This window comes from Macaca fascicularis, chromosome 16, assembly GCF_037993035.2.
Source record: "Macaca fascicularis isolate 582-1 chromosome 16, T2T-MFA8v1.1".
Taxonomy (NCBI): domain Eukaryota; kingdom Metazoa; phylum Chordata; class Mammalia; order Primates; family Cercopithecidae; genus Macaca; species Macaca fascicularis.
Genome location: NC_088390.1, coordinates 84,452,975 through 84,469,101, shown reverse-complemented (window position 1 = coordinate 84,469,101; position 16,127 = coordinate 84,452,975). Strand labels below are relative to the sequence as shown.

General features: G+C 41.4%; 1 protein-coding gene across 25 annotated transcripts in view; it reads right to left on the bottom strand.

Annotated features, from left to right (window-relative positions):
* TNRC6C (trinucleotide repeat containing adaptor 6C) overlaps window positions 1-16,127 on the bottom strand; it is a 159,051-nt gene that overhangs the window by 66,223 nt on the left and 76,701 nt on the right. For 18 of the 25 annotated variants that reach the window (XM_065532069.2, XM_045375757.3, XM_065532073.1 and 15 more), the window contains one exon: window positions 15,354-15,680. The exons of 1 other annotated variant lie outside the window; for it this stretch is intronic. In XM_065532069.2, the coding sequence (XP_065388141.1) occupies window positions 15,354-15,680 (327 nt within the window). Of the gene's footprint in view, window positions 1-6,103; window positions 6,311-15,353; window positions 15,681-16,127 lie in introns of those variants that run through there. 6 more of the 25 variants (XM_065532076.1, XM_065532077.1, XM_045375769.3 and 3 more) reach the window with 1 other exon arrangement.

Sequence of the window (16,127 nt, the reverse complement as noted above, 5' to 3'; positions counted from 1 at the left end):
TAAGGCAGGCTATCTCTTGACTAGGATAGCACTCACTGCAACCCACACCCAGAAAGCAGGGGGTTAACAACCAATGCATTCTTTCCCATACGTGAGTTGCCATTTGAATACACAGTATTATTGGTTCCATTCCACGACAGTCACACTGTAAAATGATCTGCCCTCTGTTAATGGTCTACTTCCAGGACTTGAGGATTGCTCGGCCACCAATTTGACAGGTTCACACTCAGTTACATGACAGGTTTGAAAGAAGGATAGCATTATAAGCTGGTGGCTAATAAATGCTGTTGGACAACTGTCTAGCCACATGAAATGAAAGTAGATCCCTTATATCGTATACAAAAATACATTCTAGATAAAGTAAAGAGCTAATTAGGAAAAGCAAAACTACTTAAAGCTTACTAAGGAAACACAGGAGACCATCTTTATGACCCTGGACATTGTATCTTCTTATAGAAGACATGAAATATATAAGACATAAACAGATGATAAATTTGACTATGCTAATATTAAAAACATCTATATAACAAAAGATATCATATAATGAAAGCTAAAAAAACAAGCCACAGCAGGAAGAAGATACAACAGATAATGTATGGTTATCAGATTAAAGAATTCCTGGCCAGGCGCAGGGGCTCTCGCCTGTAATCCCAGCACTCTGGGAGGCTGAGGCGGGTGGATCACCTGAGGTCAGGAGTTCAAGACCAGCCTGGTCAACATGGTGAAACCTCGACTCTACTTATACAAAAATTAGCTGGGAGTGGTGGTGCACGCCTGTAATTTCAGCTACTCCGGAGGTTGAGGCAGGAGAATCGTCTGAACCTGGGAGGTGGAGGTTGCAGTGAGCCGAGATTGAGCCACTGCATTTCGGCCTAGGCAACACAGTGAGACTCCATCTCAAAAAAAGAATCCTAAAAATCAGTAAGAAAAAGACCAACAACTCAATCAGAAATGGGAAAAGGATAGGAACAGGCAATTTAAAAAAGAGAAAACTCATAAGCCATTAACATATGAAAAAATAATCAACCTCATTAATAATTAAGAAATGCACTTTAATGTCACACTCTAGATGAAAATGACACAACACTATGATTTTTGAATTGTGGTTCCCTCTGGGGGTGGGATGGGGACCAGAATGGAGTTGGAGGGTGATACCTATAACATTTCTAAAACAGAGTCCTGAAGCAAATTTGGCACGTTATTATGTTAAATCTCTATTGTGAATATAGTTACATTATTTTCTGTACACTTCTATTGAAAAAATATTTTTAAAATTTTTAATTTTTATGCTTAAATGTGATCCAAATCAGGTGGCAGAGCAGTCTGATCAAAAACCCTTCTGATCCCTGAATTAAGTGTCTAATTTCTGAAGGTGAGTTCCTTGAGGGCATGGCAAATATCTTTTTAGTTTTCCATTCAAAATGCTTGCCACATATAGGCAAACAATATATGTTTCCTGGGCAAACAAAACCATAAATGCACAGTGCTACAATCTGAGTTCTAGCTGAAGTCACCAATCAGCTGCACTTGTACAGCCCAGATTGCTTTGAGCAAGCACATCTGTCTTCTAAGAGAACCACTTCCACTACCATGACGTCTCTTACTCCGGCCTTCCCAGGCTTTGAGGTGTAGATCTCAACTATGCCACAGCCAAATAACCACCAACAGGGCAATACTGGCAGGAAGCAAATCACTTCTACAAAGGCCAATATCCATCCCTAACAGCTGAAGTGCCATAAGGATGGCCATACAGGATGCCATAAGGATGAAGTCATGCCTGTTGAGTTTACATACCGGGTATTTCTAGAACCTTTTCCATTAAAACAAGAAACAAAACTTCCCTCTAACTACCCCTATTCCAAGCACCCTCATATCTTGACTGGATTACTGTCAATAACTTTCCAACAGGTCTCTACCCACACCCCCTCCTGTGCCCCCCACCCCCTCAACAATGTGCCCAACATTGCATACAGTGCTCTTTTCCAAATGAATGCCCAGTGGGTCACCAACGGTTGGGTCTCTTTTGAGGCCGCTCATATCATTCTTTCTCTTGCTCTGTGCTCCAGACAGTTCCTCAAGGTGCCATCTGTGTCCTGCCCTCCCAAAGACAGGGCTGTTAAAGGTGCCATCCCCTACCTGGGCTCAATGTCTATTCTTTTTTCCTATCTCAAATCCATGGACATTTAATTTGGGACATTTCTGTTCCATAGTTATGACTCCCTCATACATTCACTGTAACAGTCTTCCTTTCAAGTCACTTAGACCAACCAGGGTGGTGGCAAACCACTTCTGTAAGGGGCCTAATAGCCAAAATGCTTCAGGCTCTGTGGGCCATATAGTCTCTGTCACAACTACTCATTTCTGCTGCTGTGGCATAAAAGCAGAATGAGTGTGGCTGTGTGCCAACAAAACTTTATTTCCAAAAATAGGTGGTGGGCCAGATGTGGCTCATGGGCCCAGAGCTTGCCAACTCGATTGAAACAATAACTATTATTGAGTGCCTCCTATGTGCAGTTACTGTGCTGGAGACGCAGTCATAAACAAGATGAACGGCCTCTCGCTCATGGAGCACACATTCTAGTGTGAGTCATCGTGTGACTGGCTGGTTCTCCCTCTAGGCTGTAAACACCATGAAGGCAAGGGGTGCCTATTTTGGTCCTATTTTTATTGCCAGTGTTCAGCAGAGTACCTGACAGAGAAGAAGCAGTAAATAAACATCCACTGAATGAATGAATGAATAAATAATTCTTATCAATACTTGAAAGCAGTTTGCTAGTAAATGATGCTTAAATTTTCAGTCTTGAAGGTAAAATTAAGATTAAGCTTAGGTTGCCATGTTGACTAGCAACCAACTTAACTGAAGTTATTTGCAAAAATACTGGATTATCTATTCAGAAAAGTTAGTACAAGAGGAACTGACAGTTCAAAATCCTTTTTAGTTAGAAAAAATTACAACTGAGACTATGAATCTCTGTTGAGAACATAGATAGGGTTTGATAATAAGTTACTCTACCTCACTCCTAGGTATACACCCAAAAGAAAGGAAATCAGTATAGTGAAGAGATAGCTTTGATGTTTGCTGAGCACTACTCACAACAACCAAGATTTGGAAGCAACCTACGTGTCCATAAACAGATGAATAAAGAAAATATGGCACATATACACAATGGAATACTGTTCAGCCATAAAAAGAATAAGATCCTGTCATTTGCAACAACATGGATGGAACTGGAGGTCACTATGTTAATTAAAATAAGCCAGGCAGAGGAAGATAAGCTTTGCATGTTTTCACTTATTTGTGGGAGCTAAAAATGAACATAACTGAACTTACGAAGATAGAGGCTAGGAAGGGTAGTGGGAGAGTGAGGGTTGGGGAGAAGTGGAGATGGTTAATGGGTACAAAAAATAATTAGAAAGAATAAATAAGACCTAGTAATTACCAGCATAACTGGCTGACTATAGCTAAAAATAATTTCACTGTCCATTTAAAAATATAAAAGAGTATAATAGGATTATTTGTAACACAATGGATAAATGCTTGAGATAACTGATACCCCATTTATCCTGATGTGATTATTACACATTGCATGCCTGTATCAAAATATCTCATGTAACCCATAAATATATATACCTTCTATGTACCCAGAAAAATAAAAACAATTATAAAAAATATAAGTTTTACTACAGAAGTCAACTTGGAACAATGCTATTTTACTTAAAAAGGAACCAGTGAATCAACCACCTCTTTTCTCCCACCTCTAATAGCCTCCTTGAGCTTCTTGGGATAGGCTGCAGCCTCACGGCCATGCTGTGGCCTGGTACATCTTCTGCCACAGAAGAGGAGCAGGGAGTGTGCCCAGCCAGCCCAGCCCACTGAAGTTTCAGGCTGCAGCTGCTGACATTCCATGTTTGGCTACCATTACGAGACATACTGCTATTCTTTTTTCCTTTTTTCCATACTTTTGCTGCTCTCTTGTTCCTTACTTCTTGGTTCTTCCACCTCATCAAATGGTCTGGCTCTCCAAAAATTAATTTTACTGAAAATTCAATGCAGGTTCATGGAAAAAGAAAAAAGTACCTACCACTTATAAGCTCTCTTTTGAAGGGCAGGCTTAGGGATCTCTCTGAAAATTATAAATATAAAACCCCCAAACCGGGGACTGTATTGCATACTGAACTAATTAAAATATGCTTTTAGTTCTACTCTATCAAATCTTTGAACGTCTCCTCTTCCTCCTCATCACCACCACCACCATCACCATTGTAACCACCATCACCAACAACACCGTCATTACCACCACCATCACCATCATCACCACCAGCACCATCACCGTGATCACCACTACCATCATCGTTATCTCCACCATCATCACCAACTGCATCATCACTATCACCATCGCCAATAGCACCACCATCATCATCACCACCATCACCCACATATTTTTAATCAGAATACCAGGATTTATTCCAAAAATGAAAATGTAGTCTAAAAAAGTAAACGTCGTTAAAAAAAAAAAAATCTGTGAAATAACTGACTTTTAAGAGCAGCCATTTTGAAATGAATGAAAACTCTGAAATGAACCAAGATTGAATTCTCTTACAGCTGTTCTAGACTCTCCTGTTCAGCACAGGAGCTTTCCAAGGCTAAAATCCATACACCTGACACACAGAAAGACTGAAAGAGTTTATAAATGAAAGTCCTCATATTCATAAGACATCACATACTTTATACCATTTCAGAGTCTGAAGTATTTCCATACACATCGGCTTAACTGAACCTTACAAACAAAATGTCAGTTTTATAGATGAAGAAACAGGCTCAGAGAGGCCAAGTGGCCAGGGTTTGTAACTAATAAGCAGTAAGGAATAAACTGAAATCTGGGTTTTCAGAATACAGTCTAGTGCTCTTCCCACCACATCATTCTATTATCAAATAATTCTTCCCCTAAAAAAGTCTTAAAAAGAAAAAAGAAATGAAGCTCATGTATAACGTTAAATTCCCTTTTCTTCAGCTGTTAAGTGGTTTACACAGTCTATAAATAGGTGTCTATAAAAATCTAAGCAACATAACTGTCTTAAGTGATTAAATTAAAAAGGATTACATAATAGCATGGTTGAAAGAGAAAAGCTTTCCTTTGTCTTTAAATTCCAAAATGTTTGCATATAAAGATAAATTTTTCCTGGAAAAGTATTTAATGAAGAGCCTCCAAAAGCTATGGTAAGCAAAATTTTAATGAGGTATGAGATTTAATCAGATAGGAAAGTGTGGACAAGATTTACTCAGAGGCGTGCAGAACGCTTAACTGGTGCTAACACTGACAAACAGTAAATGCGTTCATTCTTTATCATCACAGTCCTTTTAGCTGAAATAATACACTATAGTTATAAAAACTAGTTCCCAATGCTTTCAACAGTTGACAATATATGTTCACTAAGGCTTACTGATACCACAAATCCTTCGCTGCTTGGTTTTCAGGGGCAGGATAAATGCTACAACTGCTTTCAGCTTTTGAAAACCAAAGATGCCTCCCCCTCTACTGCATTTACTGGGTGTAAATATCTCAGGGAGAAAGTACTTTGAATTCAAAATTCCATTGCTGGACAGACTCCCAAACATTTCATCTGTCAACTACTATAAATACAAGGAATTATGAAATGCAGAACACAGTACAAGATTTATTGGAAACACAAAAAGTGTCCAAAAGAATAAGTTTGTTGCCTCGTGTTTTTCTTCAAAACGGCAGTAAAATGAGATTCCTTCTTCAAGGTTAAGAATCTATTAAATAAAGAAGGAAACCGGGGGCAAAGGAGGCTTGCTTCCTAATTTGGGAGGGCCTGCCCGTGCCAGCCTGGCAGAGAGAACCCACAGTAGGGAAAGCCACGGGTAAGTCTCTGCTCAGTGCGGCAGATCTTTAGCAAACAGCTCTTTTCCAAGACGCCATTTTATCCAATCTGAATTGCAGCCAAGAGCTTAGGGACGCGGAGCTACCACTCACACGCTGGAATGTTATGTCACAAACGGACTGGCGAGAAGCAGCCACTATGTGTTCCGTGTTTGTTCCGTTTCTTCTGCTCTACGAGGGGCTGACGGGTGAGGAAATACCTGCAGACGGTGCCGCCCAACCCTCCTAGGAGACGCCACCTCGCGTGCACAGCTGCCTCTACTCCTGCATCTAGGCTCGCCTGGCCTCTCGCTACAACATGTCGGCTGGGTACAGCGAGAGCCGCCTCCTGTAGAGCTGCCAGGGAGCTGCCAGGAAGCTCCCGGGGCCAGCCTGTGTCCGGGCCACCCGCGGGCGCCCGCGGCCGCAAGCCGGGCAGGGCTGGGCAATGCCCTTTCTACTCCAGGAGGCACCCGAATCATCCCCTTCAACTAGGGGTGGAGGCATGGACGGATGGGATTTTACAGCTTTGATTATCTAATTGCAGCTGACACTAAACCGATCTTCCTTCCTCTTTAAATTCTTTCAATTGTCACAAACATTTTCACTTCAGGACCCCGTTACAATTAGCATCACAGCCACTTTTCTTCTGTGTTTTTGAAAGTCAGCCAAAAGAATAACGGCATTTTGCCTATTGGCTGCAGGCGAATAAACTGCGGCTCTCTCATCCTGCCTTTGTTTTCCGCTCCTTCTTTCTCTCTTTTTCTAAACAACTCCTAAACATTTGGCATGCCAACACTAGCTGTAATATTCTAAATGAGCCCCATATGTAAATTGGCAAGTGTCCAGCTTCTTAATTACTTTCCTGCCTCTATCTAAAAAAGATCTAAGTAGCAAACACTGCCATATATTAATCAAAGCCTCTGTTTATAAATGTACAAAGCAGCCACCAAAACAGTACATTGTTCCGCCTTTGGCACAAGAAGTTATTATTATTATTTTTTTGACGATAAAAGCTCTCAAGTGTTTCAAGCTGGAGTTACCCTGCAAACTTGCAGAAACATAATCTGCACTGAACATGACATGATCAGGTGGCATTCTTTGGAATCTCTGGAAATCACTGTACTTACTAATACTCATCTTCCCAGTTAAGATCTGTTGCCATTTGGCTAAATGAACTCCCATCCAAATCAATATGTGAATTTACAAATCTACTTTTCCCTGTATTATTTTATGAGAAGGCCAATGTTTCATTTGCTGGTAATAGTCTTTATCTAAAGAGAACCTGGAATCAGGTCTGGGAGGCACCCTGGCCTGTCTGCCTCGCAGAAGCCCTTCGACCATTGGCAATAACTGACCGTCTCTCTCCGGCTACTGCCAGTGAAGGGGGAAGGAATAAAAGTTCTTCCAGAAACTTGAAAACCCTGCCCACCACCCTATATTTCCGCCACTCTCGTTCCACCTCTGTCCTCTGGGGCTGCCCAGGGTCAGCGGGGCTCTCAGGCCAGCCCTTTGACAGCTGAAATGCCCACAGGCTCTCCTCCTCTCGGGCTTGTTGTAGGCTCCCCTCTGTTGTTCTCCCAGTCCTTAGAGGGCATTTCTAGGCCTTTATTGCCCTGTCTGCTCTGGATGCCCTTGTGTGCAAGCCTGTGTTTCCCATGAGGGATGGCTGCCACAGGATGCTGCCTGAGAACAGTCACAGCATTAACCACTGGCAGGAGGCTCAGCTGGATGCCAGAAAGCTATGTTTAGAATTGTTAGCCCATTACAAAATTGGTTTCACTTGACTGAATTTCACTTCAACATCAGCATTATCAAATATTAAAAGCATCTAGGACTTATTTTTGCATGCAAGTATTAGAAGTCTTGGTTACCTTCTAAAATGGGATACTTGTGACATCAATAATGCTACAAAACCAATGACGCTTCTGGCCAACGCCCAGGCCAAAGTGGGTGACAGCAAGAAGTTGACACCAAGAACAGAAGGGATGGCTGACCTGGTAAGAGGTAGGGAGTTGGGGGGCAAGATGTGAAATTGTTGTTCTGTGGGGACCTGCAGCCTAGCAAAAGTTCACCTGGTTCTCAAACATGGGCTGCTCTTTATTGTCACAGGATACAGTGAGATTCCTGGTCACTGGAAGACTAATGCTATCTACACCTGTTGCCTGTTCTGTAAAAAATACAGTCAACTCTGTTTTTGTCCCTACTGCGTCTTGACACGTTCCAACTTGCCTGTCATTAATTCATGCCCCTGGGCAGAGAACAACCACAGAGCATTCAGTCGTCAGTAAAGAGCTGTGCTATAGGCGTCTGCAGGATGTATTCCTGTATCTGAGCAGCTAGGTCATATTACCCAACATTTTGATAAATCCTGCCAAATGCCTACTTACATTCCGACCAACAGCACACCAGTGTCGCCTTTTCCCACACTCTTGCTGATCGTCTGCGGTGGTTACAGGGTCTTGAGAAGATTAAGTGAGTTAATATGTGTAAAGCAATTGGACCTTGCAAATGGTAAGCACTCAATCCATAGTACTGTGTTATTGCAATAGAGGGATATTAACAAGATTTAAAGTTTTGACAATTTGGTAAGTGAAAGTGGTCTATCAAATGCTGTTTCTATTTATCTTTTCCCTGATGACAAGGAAATACTTTTTTTATTTTTATTTTTTTGAGACAGAGTCTCGCTCTGTCGCCCAGGCTGGAGTGCAGTGGTGCGATCTCGGCTTGCTGCAAGCTCTGCCTCCCAGGTTCACACCATTCTCCTGCCTCAGACTCCCAAGTATCTGGGACTACAGGCGCCCACCACCACGTCCGGCTAATTTTTTGTATTTTTATTAGAGACGGGGTTTCACCGTGTTAGCCAGGATGGTCTCGATCTCCTGACCTCGTGATCGACCCACCTCAACCTCCTAAAGTGCTAGGATTACAAGGCGTGAGCCACTGCGCCCAGCCACAAGGGAATACTTTCAACATACTTAGGACCCATTTGTGGTAGTTCTATGATCTGCCTGTTCACATTCTTTGCCCATTCTTGTATTGGACTGTTTTTCTTTTGATTTGTAGGAACGCTTGGTATTTTTGAGATATTTACCTTTTGCTATTTACACTGTAAACATGTCCTCTCAGATTTTATTCATATTTGTGTACAAAAATTTTAAATTTGTATACCCTCAAATCTGTCAGTCTTTCTTTTCATGGCTTATGATTAACATTTTATCCCAATATTTAGAAAATACTCTTAGGTCATCTTTCTGTAGTTCTTATATTTGTCTTGCATATGGCTTTCCAGCACTCAATATTGATCTGAATCACTATTTTCTCAGTGATCTGCAACTCTCCGTGTATATATCTGTTTTTCCCCCTGCTCTCTTTATATCGTAGTTCCTGGATCTGTGTTTACTCCTGCCCTAGAAACACACTGTTAAAATTACTCAAGGATCACAGCTCCCAGTGATAGCTCATTATGCTTTTTCAGTTTTTTGGCTCTTCTATTCACGTACATTCGCTCTTCTAAATGAACTTCAGAATTAGTCTATCAAGTTCCAAAAGCAACTTGTTGGAAGAGCTTTAAATCTGAATTTAATTTGGCTCTATTACCAAAAGAAGCTTTTATGCTGGTTTATTACTACTACTTAGTAATACCAACAGCCTACTTTTCGAGCCTTAGATCTTCGCGCTGCCCTCCCGCCACAATGAGCCTGCAGCAGTTACTGAGAGGCTTTACAATTGTGGGTCTGCGCTTTTCGTGCATGCAGGTCACTCCACCTGCAACGCTCTTTCAACTTCTTTGCCCGGCACAGCTAACTTGAAACTCCGCTCGTATCACCTCCATCAGAAAGACTTCCTTGCAGTCCCCTATCCGTAGTTTGGGTTAGTTGTCCTTTCCACGTGGCACTCTATCCTCACCTCTGTTACAACACCTGGAAGTGGCTTACTTATTGGTTATTCCAAAACACTTCACTCATGAATTGTGCATCCCCAGTGCCGGGTATGTGATGTTTGGTAGGCATTCAACAAATATTCTGCTCAATGAACAAAAGATGACACACATGACAAAACCACAGTTCTGAAAGGCTAGCATCTTCCTCCCTTCTCAGAGCTGTGCAAGCCAAGTGTGGCACTGCTACCTGAACATTCTCACATAGGAAGAAAAGGAAAAAGAGTGAAAGAGTGTGAAGCTAGTACACTAGTTTGTCTAAGAAGTGGCACAACATGTGGTTGCAATTTTCTAAAGAAACAAGCTTGCAGATTAATGTAAATCAAAAGGTGAATTATGACAAAGTATTGCAAGAGCCAGATGAATCTACTGATTTACATCCTGTTAGGAAGCATGTGCTATATAAAGAAAAAGAACAATGAAATAAATAACTGTCAGACTAAGTCTCTTTTCTTTTTTTTTTTATTTTATGGAATCTTGCTCTGTTGCCCAGGCTGGAGTACAGTGGCACGATCTCAGCTCACTGCAACCTCTGCCTCCCAGATTCAAGTGATTCTCTTGCCTCAGCCTCCCGAGTAGCTGGGGTTACAGGCGCCTGCCACCACACCCAGCTAATCCACCCGCCTCGGCCTCTCAAAGTGTGGGGACTACAGGCGTGAGCCACCGCACCTAGCCTATGTAAGTCTCTTTTCTAATTTCACCAGTTGCCTTGTACTGTAATAGTATATAAATTTTATCTATACTTACACAGCTAAAAATGCTACAAATTCCATTTTTAACTCTTTAAAAATGTTCCCATTTCTGCTCCTCTATTGCTTAATTTTATCCATAAATCCTCTCTGTTTATTGCAATGGACACGTAAGTTTTCCATTAGTACAGTACGGGACTATAACATTACTTCCACGGGAAAGCAGCAGGCAACTGGTCAAATACTCAGTTATGGGGAAACGAGGATGCCCACAAATCTTCACTGTGCAACTTTTTAAAGCTATGACAAAGGTGACTTGAACTCCATCGATTCCTTCCACGAATACTTCACCTTCTTTAGTTTTTGCTAAGCACACTAAAACATGGGGGGAGGACACAAAGAGCTTACATACTAACACACCTGGGAAAAACACAGAAATCCATGTGCTAAGCTGAAAGAACTTTCAGCTTTGCTTTTCATTAGAAATGGTGTGCTGTTAAATTCCTAAGGATTCCTCACCTGCCCCCTGCTTGGTTAATTCAACCTTAGTTCTACTGACCCAGCATTTGTACTTCTGTACTTCTTTTTAATTTAACCTTACAAGTTAGAGCAATGTAATCACGAATAAAACTCTATTTTTTGTTTTAATGTAGAAGTGACTGTAGGAGTCACTTCTGCATTAAAGTGACAGATACAAGTACAACGAAAATCTATGTATTACTTTTAAGAAAATTTTAAGAGCTTTTATTTCAAACTGTATCTAAAAATACTTTCACTGCAACCAGAAATCTGGTTACTCCTCAGGAATACACTAATACAATTTCACCTGGATATGAATTCATTAAACAACTGTAATATGAAAAAGAGAACTCTAGGACAGACAAGTGAAATTTCAAAATATACACAAATCACAGAGTGATGAGAAAGCTTTACTGCACTGTTTTCGAATTTAGTCAGTTAAAAAATTTGAGTATTTTTTTGAAACAGGTCTTGCTATGTTGTCCATGCTGGTCTTAAACTCCTGGGCTAAAGTGATCTTTCTCTCTCAGCTTGTCAGGTAACTGGGATTTGTAAACACTCTGCTTCACAATGGTGTTTCAAAGACGGGTACATATTTGTTGTATATTTCAAAGTCTCACATTAACAACTATCACCTGCATTACTCAACACTTATTATAAGCAAGGCCTTGTGCTGAATATGAAATAAATACCTCATCTTTAAAATTAGGAATCTCTTCATTTCAAAGATGAGTCGAAAATGCAGGGAGTGAACGTGATTTGGTCAAGGTCGCACAGGAGGTGGTGGGTCTGGAAAGTGAATTGGGCCTGTCTCTTGACCACTTTGCCACACTGCCTCCATGCACGCTGATGCTCACCTACAATCCCTGTGCCAACACCATAACAACATGGGATGGTGTTTCAGAAAGGCCTTCCACTGACAAAATCAAACAAAGTCATTGGAATAGTGTCCGAGTCAGAAATTTAAGGGCAGGGACCTTAGAGATTAGAGGTCATGAGAGGTTCAAACTTCTCATTTTAGATGAGAAATGGAAGTACTAGTTGGTGGCATAATAAGTTCTAGTTTCCAAGTCCTCACCTATGGTTCAGAGATTTTCCCATTCTGCTTAATCATAGAAAGCTCAGAGACATTATTTATTTTTTCCTGTTGCCCAGGCTGGAGACTCGATCTTGGCTCACTGCAACCCCCAACTCCCAGGCTCAAGCGACTGTCCCACCTCAGCTTCTTGAGTAGCTGGGACCACAGGCACGTGTCACCACGTCTGGCTAATTGGGTTTTGCTATGTTACCCAGGCTGGCCTCGAACTCCTGAGCTCTAGCAATTCACCCGCCCAGGACTTCAAAGTGCTGGCAATACAGGTGTCAGCCACCGCGCCCGACCTCAAACATTGTCTTCATAGGATATTTCCAACTTAGTTGAAAGGCAAGACTTTTATGACCTAATCAGCAAAAAATATAGGATATATAGTATACAGTAAGTGTAAAGGTGTGTGTTACAAACTAGGCATATTACATCTGTAAGAATAGAATGGAGACAGAGCTGCTTGGGGAAGCCTCAGGGATGCGGGGTGACAATGAACTGGAAGGAAAGCGGGGGTGGGAGGGGCAATTAAGCATGTGTGCATAGGGGGAGGGGACTTGACAGCGATCATGGCACACTTGTGAGACAGTAAGAAAGCAATCCCAATCATAATAGAAAGTAGGCCATGGAGACCAGGCACGGTGGCTCATGCCTGGAATCCCAGCACTTTTGGAGGCTGAGGCAGGTGGATCACCTGGAGTAGGAGTTTGAGACTATCCTGACCAACATGGTGAAACCTCTTCTCTACTAAAAACACAAAATTAGTCATGCATGGTGGCAGTCGCCTGTAATCCCAGCTACCCAGGAGGCTGAGCCAGGCAGGAGAATCACTTGAACCCGGGAGGCAGAGGTTGCGGTGAGCCAAGACTGTGCCATTGCATTTCAGCCTGGGCAACAAGAGAGAAAGTCAGTCTCAAAAAAAAAAAAAGGAAAAAAAGAGGAAGTAGGCCATAGAAAGTAGAAGGGAAAAATGATGGGGAGACTCAGCTATGAAGGGCCTTCACAGCCAGACAGAAAAATGGAGAGTACATTAGTAACTAGGTGACCAGGGCAGATTTGTGAGGGGGCCCCTCATCAATGAAGGTGATGAGTTAGAAAGATGCATCTGGCTCTGATACCAGAGACTGTTAAGGAAGAGATGAAATTGGTATAAAATGAAGATTTTTGTTTGGGAGTCAAGAATGAATTTATTTTGTGCTCACTACAAAGATTGATCAATTTTTTGAGACTTTTTAATCCATAAAATGATTTATGTTCTTCTATATATTGTATATAAATATGCATATATAGTATATATAGTATATAAAAATATATATTTTATACTATATATAAATATACATATATAGTATAGATAGATATATAGTATATAAAAATATATATATACACACACACACACACACACACACACCTTTTTTTGAAATGGAGTTTTGCTCTTGTCGCCCAGGCTGGAGTGCAATGGCGCGATTTCTGCTCGCCGCAACCTCCACCTCCCAGGTTCAAGCAATTCTCCTGCCTCAGCCTCCCGAGCAGGTGGGATTACAGGCATGCACCAACACGCCCAGCTAATTTGGTATTTTTAGTACAGACTGGGTTTCTCCATGTTGGTCAGGCTGGTCACAAACTCTCGACCTCAGGTGATCCACCCACCTTGGCTTCCCAAAGTGCTGGGATTACAGGCATGAGCCACCGTGCCCAGCCTACAATATATATTTTAGAAGGATTATGAACTAGGAATATTTTCTTGGATAATGTTATCATATTTACAGAGACAAATATTTAATGAAAGGATATTATCATAGCAAGGTTTTATTGACTTAATTGCTTATTTTCTACTTACCCAAGAAGATACCAGTAACATTCTGCACCAGCAGCATTTGATGAGAACACTGATGCAATACTGTCAACCAATCACATCACAACCAGATACAACCAGAACAGGCAGGGCTGTTACATTTCTTATTCAGTTTTTCAAAATAAGCCCCTTAAATTAACACACCAAGCTATTTAGGTCTAACTATAGAATCCTTTTCTCTGTTAAGATTTTCCCAAGGACCATATTGGGAAAGTAGCACGTTTGATTGTAAACGGTTGGCAACTAAATAGATGAGACTATACTCTTGGTCAGTGAATATATTTTATCTTTTCTGCCTTGCTTTTTGGTGACAATCATTGACCTATATCCCCTCTACAAAGTGGTTAGCAGATGAAAGTCAAGGCTATTTGAAGAGACTTGGTAAAGTTGTCTAAAAATATTAGTTCTGACTATACTCCAAAGTCATAGTTCTGAAAAACATTGCTATAAATACTTTTAGGTCATGCTAGAATCAGTCCCCATATTAAAAAGCAACACATGAAAGAAAACAAGAATATGACTTGTGACATGTTTCTTTTAAATTCTAATCTAAGAAGCCTCCTTGCATATCTAATTACAGACCTTAATTTCACAACCATGAGCAGGTAAGTTTCCATTCTAGAAACAGCACCAATTATTAGTTGTTACTTGAAACCGAAAAATTGAAGAATCTAACAGAGAACATGGCAGTTGACCACAAATACTTCGTTCTCTTCCAAAAATTCCTTAAAACTACAGTACATGAATTTTTCAAAAGTACAAATCCATCAAGTCAAGGAGATTGGAAAAGAAGCTGACATGAAATGAGAGACATCTACATTTTGGCAGCTGGAAAGCAAATAAACAAGTGGTGATTTTTCTTAGAAGCCAAAACAAAGCTAACAACTAGTTACAGGCAAGGAAGCAACAAGAAGCGGGGCTTAGGATGAGGAGACATCAGACAGGCTTGGCTCAATGTGTGTGACTAAGTTACAGTTAGAAACACTTAGTGGAAGGATCAGTCCCTGCAAAAAATGCTTGTGTGCACTCATAAGACAGACTAGGAAATTGAGAGAAAAGGGTTTTACTGAAAAGTTTTCACTGCTGGGTTCTAAAGTATCTGCCTTGATGGGTTCGTATTAACTAATGTACAGACCTTTAGTTTCTGATGAAAAATAAGCTCAGCTGAAGTAGCTCATGCCATCTGCAAACTCATGAGCAATAATGTAAATAAACAGAGGGAAAACACAATTAAATTTTAAAACCCACTTGAAATGAAATGAATTTGTCTGTCTCTGTGTATGTAGTGAGTATGGACCAAAATATGTCATTTCTATTGTTCAGCAGCAAAGCTGAAAATAGCAAACAGTTTTCAGATCAAAATGAATGTCTCATCTTATGTGGTTTTTACCTGGTTGGAGCTTACTGGGATGATGCTGTGTTCCGGCTCCAGGTAGGGGAGGTGGGCTTACCCCTGCAGGCCCAGCACCCTGGGTTGGGCTCACACTGGTTAGAGTCCCCGTAGGCAATGGCTGGCCTCTCTTTAATAGCTGCTTCTGTTCTTGCTGGCGGAAGCGTGGAGGCACCTCACGAGGCAGGTAACGGGATGCAGCTGGCTGCTGGCCACCGGCACATGAACGTTTGCCATTGTTGCTGCTGGAGATAGTGCTGGTGGAAGTACTGGTACTGGTACCGGCAGGTTGGGGCTGGCTTGAACAGGTCTTAGTAGGTTCTGGCACTAAAATGAGCAAAAGGCAAAAGAACCCAAAACTTTAGCTAGACCCCCTTAAAACCCAACCCAGACCAAAGAAACCATAACCAAACACTGAGAAAAAATGACAATGCAGTGCTCTGGAAACAGAACTGGACTGAAGTCTAGAGTTCCTAGTTTTGGAAACAGAGCTGGACTGAAGTCTAGAGTTCCTAGTTTTGGAAACAGAGCTGGACTGAAGTCTAGAGTTCCTAGTTTTGGAAACAGCTGGACTGAAGTCTAGAGTTCCAAGTTTTGGAAACAGAGCTGGACTGAAGTCTAGAGTTCCTAGTTTTGGGAACAGAGCTGGACTGAAGTCTAGAGTTCCTAGTTTTGGGAACAGAGCTGGACTGAAGTCTAGAGTTCCTAATTTTGGGAACAGAGCTGGACTGAAGTCTAGAGTTCCTAGTTTTGGGAACAGAACTGGACTGAAGT